General features: G+C 28.0%; 3 protein-coding genes across 4 annotated transcripts; 2 read left to right on the top strand and 1 right to left on the bottom strand.

Annotated features, from left to right (window-relative positions):
- The first annotated feature begins 1,250 nt into the window (after positions 1–1,250).
- Positions 1,251–2,839, top strand: LOC101055528 (Hop-interacting protein THI101). Its single transcript, NM_001279047.1, has 3 exons — positions 1,251–1,760; positions 2,497–2,712; positions 2,810–2,839. The coding sequence occupies exons 1-3, from the start codon at positions 1,251–1,253 to the stop codon at positions 2,837–2,839; spliced, it is 756 nt and encodes a 251-aa protein (NP_001265976.1).
- Positions 2,840–5,254: 2,415 nt separating this feature from the next.
- On the top strand, positions 5,255–6,559 carry LOC543740 (extensin-like protein). Its single transcript, NM_001247937.1, has 2 exons — positions 5,255–5,654; positions 6,375–6,559. The coding sequence occupies exons 1-2, from the start codon at positions 5,265–5,267 to the stop codon at positions 6,396–6,398; spliced, it is 414 nt and encodes a 137-aa protein (NP_001234866.1). The 5' UTR covers positions 5,255–5,264; the 3' UTR covers positions 6,399–6,559.
- A 1,404-nt stretch (positions 6,560–7,963) lies between these two features.
- On the bottom strand, positions 7,964–13,547 carry LOC101265762 (putative E3 ubiquitin-protein ligase LIN-2). 2 transcript variants are annotated; one of them, XM_010317675.4, is made up of 3 exons: positions 13,204–13,547; positions 9,448–10,862; positions 7,964–8,259 (listed from the first exon to the last, which is right to left on the bottom strand). In XM_010317675.4, the coding sequence occupies exon 2, from the start codon at positions 10,832–10,834 to the stop codon at positions 9,488–9,490; it is 1,347 nt and encodes a 448-aa protein (XP_010315977.1). In that variant the 5' UTR covers positions 10,835–10,862; positions 13,204–13,547; the 3' UTR covers positions 7,964–8,259; positions 9,448–9,487. The 2 variants fall into 2 exon arrangements, with proteins under 2 accessions (XP_010315977.1, XP_010315982.1); XM_010317680.4 differs by having other exon boundaries at positions 13,332–13,528.
- Between the last annotated feature and the right edge of the window lie 4,138 nt (positions 13,548–17,685).

The following is a 17,685-nucleotide window of genomic DNA, read 5'->3' as shown; positions in this document are numbered from 1 at the left end:
ATTCAAAAAGTATATGAAAAGTACTATAAATTGCATTTTTTGTACATCAATATGATGGAAAAATACATCTTAAAATCTTAGTAAAAGAATTCTTATAGTTTGACTATAAATATAGAAATCATGACAAACAACTATGGACGGAGAGAGTAGGACCAAATAAAATATCTAATTGTTTTTCTTTCTAGCCACATAAATTTAGATATCCAAAAAGTATATGAAAAATATTATAAATTGCATTTTTTGCACATCAATATGATGAAAAAATATATCTTAAAATCTTAGTAAAAAAATTTTTATAGTTTGATTACAAATATAGAAATCATGACAAACAATTATGGACGGATAGAGTAGGACCAAATAAAATACCTAATTGTTTTTCTTTCTAGCCACATAAAAATTTATTGAGTCATTTAAAGAATTTATTTAATTTTTTCTATAAATTAATGTGAGTTTACCTACTATTCCATCTATAATTTATTTCAACAAAACAACTCTACTAGCACTACTATGCAATAATGCAAGTCATAGAGTTTACTAATTAATGTTCATTTGATATTTTCCAAATTTAAAAATATAGGGGACATAATTTTTTGAGATCCACATCCAATTATAGTATTCTTGGTGGCCTTACATGTTAAAAAGAAATAATAAATAATAAAAATAATTTTATTATATTATTGTTTAAATGATGGCGGATCCAGAAATTTTATTTTGTGGATGCTCAATTATTTTTAGATTGATAATTGTTGTACAAAGTGAGTACTTAGTTAATATATTTGAATAAATTATTAGATATTACAAACAAATATTAATGTTTTTTGCAAAAAGTAAATAATCCGTAACATACATCCTTCAGAGTATAAATATATTATATTTAATATTTTCAAAAATGCAATATTACATATTAAAGGATAAAATAGACATAAAAGAATTTAAATTATATTTCAATTTTTTAAACCAAATAAGTATCATAGAACAACTTTAATGTGATTACATAAAATAATAGGCATAATAAAAAATATAATGTTATTATCTTTAATGTGGTGCATAAAATAATGATATTGTTATTTATTTTATTTTTTTTAAAAAAGGTACTATCAAACAAGACCAATAAATGATGGCTATAATGACTGTTTTTTTAATATTAAATTATAAATTAAAAAGCATACCTACCATATGTTAACCTTATTAATTTAATAGTATATATAGATGTGTTATATTATTACTGTATGACACAAATCATTCAAAATATGGCAACTATGAAGATGTTTATGATGTTAGTGGTGGCTGCAATCATGTTTTGCAGCCACCACCAAGTGATCGTGGCTAGAGAAGTCGTTGTGGACGTGGTCGAGGATGGGAATAAGTTAAATTTATGGCCATGGGAAATTCCGTGTTACTTACCATGGCCATTTCCCTTTCCGCGACCATATCCATGCCCTCCTCCAAGACCACGACCACGACCACGACCATGCCCACCACCTCCACCACCACGATCACCACCACCTCCACCACGATCACCACCACCTCCACCACCAAGCCCTAGCCCTCCCCCTCCCGCCCCGGCTACAACGTGTTCGCCCGGTGACAAAGCAAGGGTGAAGACTTGCATGTTCAACACAACTTCAATTGATGAGTGTTGTCCAACATTCCAAAGCATACTTGGAACTAGTTGCCCTTGTTACAAGTATGCTGAGGATTTGGACAATCAAGTCTTGATCACTCTTGAAGCTTATTGTGATGTTAGCACCCCTTGTAGGGTAAGTTATCATCTTTATAAATCTTTTCAAATACTCCTAGTAAGAATAGAATCAGGGTGTGCACTAGTCTGGTTAAATTAAATTAAATCAAATTTTTATTTGGATTAGTTTTTTGGTTTTTTTGATTGGTTTTGGATTAATAAATCGCTTTGTTTGATTTCAGATTTAGAAAAATCATATTCGGAAAAAAAAACAAATTATTTAGAGAAAATCTTTCTAGCCAGAAAATTTTGTCAAAATTATATTTTGTCTATGTTATTTTACATTTTAAAACAGAATTACTCTTTTAACTTAGAGAATGGAAAAAACATCAGTTTATTTTAAAGTAAAAAAAAAAACATTATAGTTATTTTAATTTTCTAGCCAAATTTGGAGTTAATTACTTTTATTCCTTTTTGGTTATTGTCTTTCACGATTCGTTTATATTGTATGCTTGAACATCTATAATAGGTATATTTATAGGTATTGTGTTTTATGTTTTTCTTATGATTTATATTAGAAAGTATATTTAAGAGATTCGATATTATTCTTTTGGTTTATGTTATTAATTATTGACATAACCAAATAACCAAACCGAATAGAGGAAAACTAAACCACAAAATCAAAATTATTTTGGATCGATTGGGTTACACTTTTACAAACTGAAAAACTGAATGCACACCCCTAAATGAAATTCAAGATATTTTTAAAATTATTCTTCGAATTAATAAAATTACTCTTTTATTTATAAATACAGAGTCCGCCCCCGAAACCGAGTTGCCCTGCTAGTGATCAAGAAAAAGTGAAGACTTGCATGTTCAACACAACTTCAATTGATGAATGTTGCCCTACATTTAATAGCATACTTGGCACTAGTTGCCCTTGTTATAAGTATGCTGAGGATTTAGATAATCAAGTCCTAATCACACTTGAATCTTATTGTGATGTTAATAATCCTTGCAATGGGGCACAAGTAAGTAATCATTTTTATATTTATTAGAAAAAAATATAGATTAATCATAATATATTATACATGTATAATATTGAATTGTGTTGATTAATAATTTCAGGTGATTAAGCTATCCAAGGATGATGAATGAAGATTGAAGTGTTTATTTTAATGCTTAATTAATTTCAGATCTTGTAATAATATTGTGTTTTTAGCAATAAAAATTTGACATTTTTGTGTCAAATTGGATAATTGATAATCTTGAGAAAGGATGAGAAAATTTTGGAACAAAAAAATTGGAAATCCCAATTAAATTTAGGTAAATATACTATAATATTCACTCGTACTCCCTTCGTCCACTTTTACTTATCATGTTATTCTTTTCGAAAGTCAGTTTGACTAGTTTTCAGAGTTAAATTAAATTACATTAATTCGATATTTTAAACAAAAAATTTACATATTCAAAACTATTCGAAAGTACTTTACATTGCAATTTTTTTGCATATCAATATAATGAAAAAATATATCATAAAATGTTAGTTAAAATATTTATAATTTGACTGTAAAATAAAAAGTATGTGGACGGAAAGAGGCAAATCTAAGATTTATACTAAAACGAAATTATCTAGTATTAAAACCTTAAAGATGAATTTTAAATTCGTTTGACTCTGCTCTTGTATATAAAAATAAAATTATCTTATACATTTTGATTCGATGTTCACAGCCTATATTGAAATTCTTTATTAAATTCGATTTGCACACGATAGGATTCAGAATGACACTCCCAATATAAATTATTTTCATATCAAAAGCTCAAATTCGATATACTCTAATTAAAAGTGAAATGATTTCACTATCTTATTATCCTCTAATTTATTATTGTTCACATCCTGAGATATTATTTTTTTTTAATAAAAAGACAACTCATAGAAGGAAAGACAAAAAAGTTTCTATCAAAAAACAGTAACTTGACAATGACAAGTAGTAAATGAATTTATTTATTTTTACCATTACAATGATTTTTATCTTTATCTTTGTGGTTGAGGAATAAAAATCACTTTTAATAAAAGAGCATTTTATTCCTAAAGTACAAAATTTAAATTCAAACACACATGCTATATGTACACATTAGATGTGAGGATATTGAAGAAGAATAAAAAAAATTACAATTCTTATTTTGAGATAGTCTTTAATTTTTATATTTATTATTTATTTAACGAAGATTTATTGATTAAAATACTTTTATCTATGATATATGTTTGCTCCGCATAAAATTAAAGACTATTACCTTATCCATTATAAGTTTGATATAAATTAAATTATCCTCTTTTACGACATAATTTGTGGATTGTAAAATAAATTTCCGTTCTGATCGACATAAGTTCCATAAGAATTAAGAAGCATGACTTGTACTATATTATCATACAAATATATGTAAAGTAATGTCAAGCAAAATATTATATTATTTTTTACTTAGAAGTTATTAAGAACAAAATTTTAAGACAATCAAATTTGAGAACATAAATTAATGACTTCTCAAGATAGAAATATTAGTATTAATGATAAACTAATGAACTAACTAACTAATTAATTAATCTTCTATTTACAATGAAGTCAAGAAAGTACCTTTGTCTCTACATGTGTATCATGTGATATTGAAAAGTACCCTTTTTGTTTTATGTATATATGTGTATCATGTGATATTGGAAAGCACCCTTTTTGTTTTATGTATATATGTGTATCATGTGATATTTGAAATATGAAAAAACGAATAAATATATTTCTCAATTTTATAATTTAGAATAGATATATTTCATTAAAAAAGAAATGCGTGTATATATATATATATATATATATATATATATATATATATATCTTCGTCATCTAACAAATTGTGTCTATTTATAATTTTCGTTAACAAATTCATATATATATATATATATATCTTCGTCATCTAACAAATTGTGTCTATTTATAATTTTCGTTAACAAATCCATATTTATTGAATTTCAAAAAAAAAAAATCTTAAAATTGATTTATTAATTCGAAAAATCAAGTGGCTTAAAAATTATTCCACTCATTTTTATACTCAAAGTTGAACATGTATTCTAAGTCTAAATCGTCTGGTTAATGACTGAATAAAAGAAGAATCGAGTTTTTTTAGTTAGTCGGGTTAGGGGAGCTGGTAAAAAAATGCCTGATGTAATTTTTTAAAATCATATGATATGTTTAAAATTAAAATGTCATTTTTGGAATATATTTTTATTTAATCTAGTAAATGTGTGTGTGTGTGTGTGTATATATATATATATATATATATATATATATCAGTTAATGAAAAGTGTAAATTTACTTCGTTTATCAGACAGTAAATAAGTATATATACATTACTTTTTAATGATAAATATATTTGCTCTAAATCGTAAAAAAACATGATAATCTTATGCTAGTTTTCTCAACTACCCCTTTGTTAAAGCCACACCTACCACATGAGTAATTTCAATATATATATATCGATCATTATATCTTTATTATAGGACACAAATCATTAATCACTAAAAAATAAGTGAAAAATCATGAAAATGTTTATAATGTTAATGATGGCTACAGTTTTATTTTGTAGTCTCCATCAAGTGGTCATGGCAAGAGAAGTCGTTGTGAACGTCAACAATAACATAAATGACTTAATTCCATGTTGGCCAATCGAATGGCCGTGGTGCTCGTCACCGCCCCCACCACCAACACCATCCCCTCCACCCTCACCAACAAGTTGCTTGGCTAGTGACCAAGAAAAGATAAAAACATGCATGTTTAACACAACTTCAATTGATGAATGTTGTCCCATATTTAAGAGTACACTTGGGACTAGTTGCCCTTGCTATAATTATGCTGAGGATTTGGATAATCAAGTCTTGATAACTCTTGATACTTATTGTGATATCGATAGCCCTTGTAAGAGCGTACAAGTAAGTTATCATTTTTACGTATCTATCGTTTAAAATTTATCGAAATCACGACTTGAGAGACTATTATACTTGACACCGTTTATAAGTTGAACGATTGTACTTATGACTTTGTCAGCTAAACCCTGAAACTCACCAAAATACAGTATTATAAAATGCTCTGATCATTGATTGGGCTTGTGACATTAAAATGTCTGAGTTGGAAGAGTGCTTGACTACACGCGTTTTGAAGCAAGTAAATATGATCTTGGAAAAGTGCATGATACACTCATTCATCATTTTTACCTACTTATCTTTAAAGATTTTGATAAACTCGTTCACGATTTATTATCTAAAATCATTTTTATAAGGTGTATTATTATTTGAGTTATAATCATATATTTAGTTTCTTAATTTTATTAAACCGAAAAATATTTTGAAATGATTTTTTAGCTAAATATTGTGACCTATTTACAAATTTAGGGATTTTAATCTTAAATCATAATCATTAACTTTATAGCAATCGAATGATTGTCATCGATTTTATTATTTATTCATATAAATATATGTATACCACTAGTTTATAAATACATTATTTAGATAGTCACTTTGATAATTTTTCTTATATATTTTTCTTTATGAAATTTTAATTAAAATTATTTTTTTGGAATTTGTGAAATAAATTCTTGTAATTATAAATTGCCCTAATACTAATGATATTTTTATTTTAATTCACAATTTCAGGTGATTAAGTTATCCAAGGAGTAAAATTAAGCTGCTTAATTTCAATCATGTAATAAATAATTTGATGCTAATTAGTAATTACTCTTTATAAGAGTACACTAATTAAGTGTAATGTTGGGTTTTAGTACTACTAATATATTTTGGCATATGTATCAAAATCATTAATCCATTATTCTATTATTTCATTTCAGTTTACTTGATATTATTTCTTTATTAGTTTATTTAAAAAAACGATTAATCAATATAAAAATTATAAACATATTATTCAAAAACTCCTTTTTAATTAATCAAACTATGCAATTGGCGGAAATGTTTTATATTATTTTTTTCTTAAATTTCGTATAAAATTTTGTATCACAAATTAATAGGAATAAATATAATATTCACTCATGTGATTGTTAGGTCTCACTCTCAAATGCAACATATACATTTTTCATTATTTTTTCACTTCTATTTCAAGAAACAATAAAGAAAAAGGAAGAAAAAAAATTGTCACTTCATTCATCTCACTATATTCGTTATATTTTAATTTGACGCAGAATTCAAGAAAATTTTAAATCTTGTGATGAAAGAAGCACGCTGAATTGACCTGCTTATTCAATTATGTCTCTAGCGAATAGTTGAGTACAAGTATCATGAACGCGAGGTGCAAGATATTAAGCTGAAAAATTCGAACATCCATTAGGGGGCCTCGGCCCGAAAAGGAGAGACTAGCTAAGCAAAATGTACTAAAATATCATTTAATCATATAATTTTAAATATACAATGTGAAAAAATTATACGCGAAGAATTATTCAAAACAAAAGATATTCTTTTTTAAATGAATTTAAAAATCAAGTTTATAAATTAAGAAGAATAAAAGATTATTTCACAATAATACTTGAGAAGGACAAGAAGACAATTTCTTTATTTCACACGATAATATAATGTATTTTTATTTTCTTGGCAAGTTCACTGAATACAAAATATTAAAGTAAGTTGATATAAAAAAAATCTATGGGAACTCGTAATTTTTTTAAAAAAATGTGATTCAAAACTCAAAAAGTAAAAAAATCCAACACTATCCCTTCCTCCACAACAAGTCAATGAAAAATTATGCTAAAATATGATTTATTTCATTCATTTTTTATCTAACCAGCTTATTGAAAAAATACATAATAAAAAATTCTAATCGAAATAGTAAAAAAAATTCTAATCTACCATATAAAAATATTGCAATTTTTTTAATTTTCTCACTAATTTAATTAAAATATATATCAAAATAACATCAAACATTTTTTAGTTAAAATTTTAATTTTTTCTTTAAAAAACATTTTTTTAATGATGTGACTCTGACTATGATATTATTGCTAGGTCCTCATCCTCCTCATATAGTTTATACTTTTTTTCCCTATTATTTTATTTCTTATTATAATATAAGATAAGATAAAAAGATGATTCATAGAAAAAAAATTAATTAGTTAAATTCAGAATTAGTAATCCAGACAATTCATGTGACTAAAGTTTCGAGCTCGAGTTTTGAAAAATCATTATAAGGAATGGTTCCTCTTTTGATGGTCATCTGTAGCGTGAATCTGAATCACTCCGAGTTTAAAACGGATATATTATTTATTCACATGATTTACAGAGCAGTCTGGTACATAATATATCTTGCACTGATGTAGGGTTACATTGCAAGGATGTATAATGTAGAAAGGCTACTTTAAGACAATCTTTAGTCTTTGATTCTACGATTTCAACCTGTGACCTATAAATTAAGCAGAAACAACTTTACCGTTCCTTCACAGCGCGGTAAATAATGGCATAAAGCTCTTTTCCTGTCCATGTATATTCAGCAAGGCTTTCTAGTGGACCAGCAAAATCCTCATCAATGAGACCCTACATTCTAAGAGCAAGGATCTTAGAATCAAATTGATAGAATTCAACAAATGTGAAGTAAAAAAGTCCATGTGGTTCAGACTTTTCGAAAATGTTGTCAACTATTAGATCCATGTCCGAATACTTCAAAAATGTACTACTTTTGAGGACTCAACACGCATGCATCCAATGCGACAATATTTGTAGAGCCGTGTTAAATTCTCTAAAAATACATTATACTTTTCGAAAATCTAACACGTCATCTGACATTTTTAAAGAGTCTAAGTAAGATAGGTTATAAACCATTTTAAGAGTCACATATTCTCTTACTTCTTAACAAAACAAATTTGAGAGTCCTAATAATTTCAAACATGAAAGTGACATTTGGTAAAAGCCAGCTAGGGAGGAAATACTAGACAAATAAGGAGGTGGCAGGTGTCCCATAAAACTAGTTGAGGTACGCGATAGTTGATCCAGACAGCATAGCCATCAAAAAAATATATATATATTGAGATTGTTCGAAGGACGAAAGTCATATTCTGGTGTTTGATTATCATAACACAATTTTCATCAAAATGGAGAAAATAATTTGGACAAGACTATTTATCATCCATTTCTAGTTAAATAACATTGTCATAGTGACTTCATAAGAGCTTAAGTTATGAAGTGCACCCACACCTAAATGGAGCATTTAAGAAATAACATCAATAGCTCAAAGAACAAAGACATGCAAGTGACTGACACTGCGAATTACATGAGGATTTTCTTAGAAATTAGTACGAAAATTCGCAGGAAACTTGTAGTGTGAAATTTAAAAGTATTCACAAAGTTGTTTTACAAAATAGATGTTGAAGAATCCAAAGGGTAAGTTGGAATACAAGAGCTAAAGTATCTACATCATTTAAACATCCCCTATTTATAGTCTTAAATGGACCATGTTGCAGAAACTTAGCCAGGATTTTAACCAACAATTTACACACACTACAACAAAACACAACTTTTAGCGGCATTAAATACTGACACTAATAAAGAGTGCTAAAGTCTTTACTGGCATTAGCTAAGTGTCATTAGAACCAATGTCGCTAAAAGACTTTAGGGACATATACAAAGAGTGACAATTGACACTAAGAATACATATTCAGCGACAATTAAGAATTAAAATGGTCATTTTTGTTGTATGATCCAAGTTCTTTGAAGTTATGTATTCAACACTTACTGAATCAACTGTCGCACCAGGCTCAACATCTCGATATATTTCACTTAATCACTTCAGCTGAGTACGTCAACGTAGCAGGCTTCCTCACACTGATTTCATAACTTTCTTCTGGTTCCCCTCCTAGTATATGTGATCGACGGAATACTTCATCATACAACTTTTTGCTGACAACAGGCTGAGGTGAAAAACCGCCAACACTACTACTTAAGTTGCTAAAGGAACCTTGGCGCGAAACCGATATAGAAGGAATTTGAATAGAAGGAAGTAACGGAATCTCAGCCCCTTCGGTTAGCCAATCCTTGTAGTAAACTGCAAACAGATAAGTACCTTTGTCTAGATTTTCAGTGTACAATTTGTCAAGAAGTTTCAGTTTCCTCGACTTGTTACGTAGATCACGAAGAAAATTAGCTTCTGAATCATGCCACACCTTCAAATGTGAAAGGTGAGGAAGAAACACGCGATCCCACAAATCAGGCAACAAACTAGTCCTTGCTTGAAAGGGCGAATCGCAGAAAACTTGAAGGAGATGTTTTGCAGCGATACGATCCTTGTTCTGTATCTTATATATGACACTGAGATACAAATGTGCACAAGCTGCCAATTTAGAATTGGGAATTCCAGACGTAAATTTACCATCTGAATTCAACCCTGTGATTACACTAAGCTGCAATGAGGCTTTCTTAAGCTCTTTCTCACTTGCAAAATCCTCTGCAGCTCTTTCTGCTGTTTCTATAGCTTGTTCTAGGGTGGCTATGATCTTGCTTTCAGTATTCAGTCCTTCTTCAAATCCAATAAAATTTAACGACGCAAAGCTATTGTGACGAAGTGATGTCCTAAAATCCTCATCTACGAGAAAACGTTTTATATGCCCGCTCAAGATAGAGATTACAGCCTGAATAGCAAGTTCATCAAGAGCAGGAATAGCTGTGGTGTGCTCAATCTCACCTTTCCTTAGGCTCGTAGTTGCATCGGTACTTTTGCTGGTTACTGAACTTCTAGTTGATCTGCTGTTTGAGGTCTCGCGTCGTTCCATATGTTTCTGATAACCAAGACATTTTTCTGTGTTTTCCTCAGCACTGCTGGTAGAAGACCTACCTTCGCCACTCTCACTTCTGTAAGTTCGATTTGAGTATATACGGTTGTATCTCGAATCATTTCTCTCTTCAACCTCAATTATCTGATTGTTTTGACAACCCTCAGCAGATAAAAACTCATCAAAAGAACTAATGCTTATTCTCTTAACGTTCGATGATATATTGTAAGAGCTCATTCTGTGCTTACTTTTCAAGTCATGGCATCGAATATCAGATGAAGCTCTAGGCATCGTTTTTGATATCCTCTTATTAAATCCTTCCTTCGCGAGGAGGTCCTCCAGTGACATAGCCATCGTTTCTCAGATTAGTATATCAGATCACCTAAACGAAATCCAAGAAAAGAGATTGTTCAATGTCGATTAATATCAACCAATACTTTACATGCTCCCGAAAAAATGAAGAAACAAACACATTAGAACTATTATTATAACTACTTCACAGAGATTCAATGAAGTTGGAGTCAGCAATATGAATCCTCAATATTCATTTTTCTCTCCAAACGCGCACATCCAAAACACATAGATGAAACGGGAACTACCTAGGTGATGCTCTAGCTTCCGATCAAGTATTTCAACAAACAAAGGTAACTAAAGGAGATCGGAACCTTATGTGTGAATAAAAACTTAAGTTTCACAAAACGAGCATTGACAACTTAATATCTGCTCCACCAAAAGAGATCAAAAACAAAGGCAAAACGAAATAAATAAATGAACATTTTAACATTAGAACATTGAAAACATCAACTTTATCATTCTTCCAATGAAGTAAATACTCTAATTATGCAACCTACCAACCAAAAACAAAAACAGATTTACTCAAGAAACAAAAATATGAGCAAACCATGAACAGAGGCAGATCTGTAGTATAACTTGTCGGTTCACGTGAACTCAGCAGTTTTTGCACAAACACTGTATATGTATTAAGAAATTCACTAAATATCGATAAATATTTTACTGTCAAATCGAGTTATTATTATATATTAACTTGAGTTTGTTGTAGGAACCCATGAACTTAAAATCATGATCAGCCTCTGACCATAAACAAGAAAAATAAAAAAAGTACTTTTTTTTCAGCTTGTTTTATCTTCAATCAATAGAAACCATAAAGCCAAATCTTAAAGAAAAGCACATAACACCTCTACAATAACCAATTATTTTCTTTGATCTTCATAGATGAGATTGGGATAGGGAGAACTTTCAAAAAGTTAGTTCTAACCTAATTCCAAGATTCCGAGTTGAATATCTTCAACTACGCAACATACTCTCCAACAACAAAAAGGACATTATCGAGAAACACAATTATCAGTAGAAACTGAAGTACAACTGTGAAAAAAGGAAATACCTTTCAAACAAGAAAACACATAAAACTCACCAAGAACCAATGAATTACTTTGATATTGATAGATGAAAGTCGGATAGAAAAAACTTCTAAAATGTAAAATCATATCTCTACCAATCAAAACCAAAATAATCCTATGTCAATACTCCAACTATGCAATGCAGGCACCCAAGGGTGTGGCCTAGTAGTTTAGTGATCAATGACGTGAGTTGAAACCCATGAGGTATCGCGTTCAATTCTCAAAGCTAGGTGATTTTTTCCAATCTTTCCAAGCTTTCTGTGTATAGTTAATTAGCACCTATGCTAGTTAGAGGTCGCAGATGCCTCCAGTGAAAATCGCGTAAACTAGCCTAAACATCACGATTATCAAAAAAAGAAAAATAACTCCAACTACGCAACATACAATCCAAGAACAAAAAACTGATGATCAAAAAAACACAAATATGATCAAATCTTATAAGTCATTTGGTACGCGAGATAAGATAAGCAAGGATATTCCATGGGATTATATGAGTAGAAATGGAGGAATAAAGTAATCCCACGATTACTAATACCTCAAACCAAACATTACATTAAGTTAATCCCAAATTTTATCGATGTGATTATCCTTATCCCACATACCAAACGACTCTTTGAAGAATAACTGTGAAAAAAAATACATTTCAACATTTTTTTAATCTTCCAACCCACAAGGTGGAATATCCTTTAAAAATGAGGCATATGACTTAGGCCCCAAAATCAAAGGGGCTAAATTTTTTTTATAATAACAAAATTATCTTAAGCTTTTTTTAACAAACAAAAAATAAAGAATGTTTTAATTTGTTTTGAAACATTAAAGAATGTTTCTTTTTTTGGATCAATTTTTAAATTTGACTTCCACATAATATTTTTAAGAATACAAGATTAAAAATATATCGGTATATATATTTATATATATTTTAAGATCATAAAAACATAAAACAAAAAACATCAATATGAGCATAACCTTAAAAGAACAACGGTAAAAGAAAATATCTTTCAGCTTGCTTTATCTTCCATCCCATAAATCAGATAAAAAAGTTACATAAAACCCAGAACATCATTAGACACACAAATATGAGCAACAACATAAAAGAACAATGGTAAAACAAAATAACTTTCAACTTTAGCTCGTTTTATCTTCTATCCCATAAACCAAACAAAAAAGTTACATAAACCTATCAACTTGTTTTATCTTCCACCCCATAAATAAAATAAGAAAAATACATAAAAATCACCAAATACATAATCAAGAAACAAAAATATGATAAAAACCTTAAAAGAATAACTGAGATAAAATAAGTACCTTTCAACTTTTTTAATTTTCCAGATTCCGTAAACCAAACAAGAAAAACACATAAAATCCACCAAGTATATAATCAAAAAACACAATTTGACCAAAACCTTACAACGTAGCTGTGAAAAATGATGTACCTTTTTCTATCAAAAGATTCCATAAATCAAACAAAACACATAAAACTCATAAAGAATCTCTAATTTTCTTTGATACAAATAAAAGGGAATAGAACTTTCCTACATAAAACCAACAAAAACTTTACACTAGGCTGGAGAGAAAGAACTGAATGAAGAGAAGACAAATAGAAGCTAACAAATAAGTCACTTTCATCTACAAGTTACAACAATATTAGCCCTATGAAGATATATTTGTTTATGTGTTTTGGCAGGCCAAAAGCTTAACTTTTTCAACGGCCGGTTGCCTCCATTGCTTTCAAACAATTAAAATTGTTTGGTGTTCGAATAAAGTTTTAATAATTTGGACTACTTTCATTTTTCAATTTTTTGAATTTTTGTGATACTCCTCTTAGTATATTAGTATTTAATTTGAATCACAAGTTTATATATGTTAATCTAGAAAAAAAAAATCGATCATTAAAATAAACATGTATAAATATATGAATTGCGAATTTTCGATTTAGCAATATATAAAAATGTGCAAACTCCAAACTATTAAGTTTCACATATGACTTCGAGCCAATGACATTAGAGCATGAGTCATCCAAACACGTGGAAAAATTGTTATTCGACTTTTACTTGCGCGTGCTTATAAAATTCATTTCTTTTAAGAACGTTTTTTAAATTGTTTGAAAAGTAATGACACGTCTTAATTTACATGTTTAGTTCATTTGTTATGTGAGTGTCCTCTTATCATACTTAGCATGTTAGGATCAAGGAAATCTATTCATCCTTTAGCTTCTTAAAACCTTATAAAACCCATCAAACATAACAATTCAATATGAAAAATAAGTAATAATTTTTTTAAAAATAAACAATTCAACACGAAAAATAAGATATCGAGTTAGACAATCTATACTACAACCATTAAAATTTATTCATCTTTAATTACATATCTCTTATTCGATTCCTCATACTTCTTGATACAAAGTGACTTACCTCTCTTAGTAAATCTATCCGACATGAATCTGGTAATACGTTGTTACATTCAATTTTGTATATAGAAAATGACTTTAGAGAGGAAATACTAGTTGTATATTTATTTATTTGGGCTTTTGTTCAAATTATTGTGATGGGCCAGACTAATATTTGAAGGACCAAGTGCACAAAATAGTCATTATTCGAAAAATGGGTGGTCTTGAATTTTTTATTTTCACTTGTTATACTGAAAATTTTGTCCATAAAATAAACGAGGTTAAAAGTTTGATAAATTATCCACCTTTAAGGTTATTCTTGTAAATGACCCGTTTTGAGGATATATATTTAAAAACAACCAAAATTTACAAAGTCTTTTAAGTTTAGCCGCCTCATAATTAACATTGGATGTATAGGTTTTTATCCGTATTTTATAAAAATAGAGAAGTTATTTTTATAAGACTCAAGTAAAAGCGTATAAAAAATCGGACAGGTAAAGTAAATACAATAGCAAATAAACCATGTTGGACCAGACCAATAAAATAGAAAGAAGAATGACAATAATAAATGATACGATAATTGAGAAGCAACTAAAACAACACATAACAATACAATAGGGAGGTAATAATAGCAATACTTTGTTAAGAATATTAAACAACGTTCAACTATTTGCTAACATCATTCTACCATAATTCTCGATAACCTTATTTTTTTTATCTAGAGTGATATGCTCAGTAAGCTAATGTGTCAAGACTACTTTAATCTATTTCGATCTTTTCTTGTGCTCATGACTCTTCACTAAGACATTTATGCGTCTTCCGAAGTTTACATATCTAAAGTATTTCAATCGTTGTTTTTCTTATCTTATCCATCATAGAGGCTATTCTCATTTTATACTAAATAACTCCGTTCATAATTCTATTTTTCTGCACATGCTACATATTCATCTTAACGTACTTATTTTCACTATTAATATCTTTCGAACATTAAGTTTTTGATTAATCAACACTCTATCTCGTAACGGAATTTATATTTTGAATTTGAACATTATGAGAGTAATTTTGTCCTTAAGTTAGCACTAAATGCTGTATTTGTGGGCCCCACAATATAACATGCAAAAAAAGCACCTCGAAAATAACATAAAACCGACAATTATCCTAGGATCTAACGAGTAAATGACTAAATTACCCCATATTTATCTTATATATATAAATATATATATATAATTCTTTTTTGCAATATCTTAGATAAAAAATTGTTTGGGATATTTTTTTAAAAATTAAGTAATATTTAAATGAATATGTATATATAAGTTTAACTCGTATTTCAATTTTAAATTTTGAATTACTAATATTTCTAGTATATTTTTTATTTTTCGCTCGTAAAATTTATTAATTTTTTTTTTCATATCTAAATTTTTACTTCAATTTTCAAATGTTTTCTTTAACGACTTGAATTTTTTTTTTTGAAATCTCAATTATTAATATTTTAAGTTTGATTTATAATTTTGATTTATTTTATATTTCGAGGGGAAAAGGTGGGTGAAATTATGTAGGTAAAGTGAGGGCATAATGGTCTAAAGATTTTATTTACTAATCTACCTATTTGTTATGTAAAAGATAAAATAATAATAATTAATTTATCAAAATTTGTTATGTAAAAGATAAAATAATATTAATTAATTTACCTTTTTGAATTTTGAATAATAGAAGTTTTATTGAGCACCACACTTTTCCACTTTATTACATAAATAGCCTCAACAATTAATTTATTTTTCTATTTATCTTCTTATTGGTCTCTTTAATTATTATTTTTGGGTTATCCTCATTTTCTTTTAATAATAATTAAAGTTTAAATAAATATAATATGAATACAAGATGAAATATTGACACCTTGTAAAGAGCTTAAGTTATATACACTGATATTATAAATAATTTTGTGTTATTAATACAATCAAAAAGATCATTATATGGTAATTTTTATTTGTACTTATAGTATTGCCTTAATAAAATCAATATTAAGAGCCACATCTTATATAATATGTACATTATAAAATAATTTTATAACCATAAAGTACTAAAATTGCCAAATAGAGGCTTTGGAAGTGGGATGGTTTTTTTATTTGCCAAATTTGTTAATTAAGTTTGTATGTAATTATCTTTGAATAGTATTTGATAAAAAAATATATTTTATCTTTAAAGTGAAATTATAAGATGTGTACTTAAATTAGTCGAGTATCAAGTGTAAATATATTAACTGAGTGAGCAATTGTTACTAAGATTATGGTGGTATTATTATCTTTAATCACATGTTTCGTGTTCAAATATTAAAAATTAAATCGTCATCTCAACTCAAAATGCACTTCCAGACATTAATCTGCATTAGTTGACTTTTAAGCAGATAGCGAATACGAGATGATTAACACAATATTAATCATAATTATATTTGTTAGTTATCATCAAATAACTGTTATAGTGATAGATATATAAGTAATCTATCCAGATGATTAGGATAATTTTTTATATATATATGTATCTATAGTGTTGCGTTAACCATGTGATTAAAGTTTGAATAACTGTTATAGTGGTAAATATATAAGCAATTCATCCAAATGACTAGGATATATATATATATATATATATAGTGTTTGTGTTAATCATGTGATTAAAGTTTGAATGAAGATTCTAGTAGTGATTAAGACATTTCAACCAATACAATTAGTAGGAAATAAATGTTAATGAAAAATATAATAATTTGTAAAACACTTTAATTTTGAAGATATATACAATGACTAAGCAAAGATAGAGTATACAACTTACATATATTCATATAAGCAAAAGATATCCTAAACTTTTTGACTTTTAAAAAAAGTGTAAACAATAAAGTATATTTTCTTTTTTCCTTTTTGAATCAAGATTCTAATAAAGTGAATAAAAATAAATAAAGTTGTTCATATTAAGTTTTTTAAATTTTTTAAAAATAGTTCATTTCACCTCTAATTCTTTGTCATTTTGTTTTCTACCAAACTCCTCTATTTAACAAGTGGTTCCTTAAAGCTTAAAATTTAAAATTGTGCATGTGATTATTAATATAGGATGGGAAATTTAAATAGTAGCAATAATTTTAACTTGAAATTTAAAGCTTTTGTTAAATTTTTGACCTAGATTTGAAAATATATGATACAGAGTGATAACAAATATTTTAAAATTATAAGTAATGAATTTATAACAAATATTTATAAAAATAACGGAAATTTAATTAATAAGAATTTGAGTACCTTTGCTCACTCTGAGAAATCAATAAATTTTTATATATAAAAAGAAATTTAAGTGGCCATAGAGATAAAAAAGAATAATTATATCAATAACACGTACATTAAAAAGAGAAAGTCTCACCTAAT

Source organism: Solanum lycopersicum, chromosome 1 (assembly GCF_036512215.1).
Source record: "Solanum lycopersicum chromosome 1, SLM_r2.1".
NCBI classification, from domain to species: Eukaryota; Viridiplantae; Streptophyta; class Magnoliopsida; order Solanales; family Solanaceae; genus Solanum; species Solanum lycopersicum.
This window is presented reverse-complemented; position numbering and strand designations above follow the sequence as displayed.

Coding starts and splice junctions, on each gene's coding strand:
- LOC101265762 (XM_010317675.4), bottom strand. CDS start 10,834: ATGGCTATGTCACTGGAGGACCTCCTCGCGAAGGAAGGATTTAATAAG.
- LOC543740 (NM_001247937.1), top strand. CDS start 5,265: ATGAAAATGTTTATAATGTTAATGATGGCTACAGTTTTATTTTGTAGT. Junction 5,655..6,374: donor GCCCTTGTAAGAGCGTACAA/GTAAGTTATCAT, acceptor TCACAATTTCAG/GTGATTAAGTTATCCAAGGA.
- LOC101055528 (NM_001279047.1), top strand. CDS start 1,251: ATGGCAACTATGAAGATGTTTATGATGTTAGTGGTGGCTGCAATCATG. Junction 1,761..2,496: donor ATGTTAGCACCCCTTGTAGG/GTAAGTTATCAT, acceptor TTATAAATACAG/AGTCCGCCCCCGAAACCGAG. Junction 2,713..2,809: donor ATCCTTGCAATGGGGCACAA/GTAAGTAATCAT, acceptor TAATAATTTCAG/GTGATTAAGCTATCCAAGGA.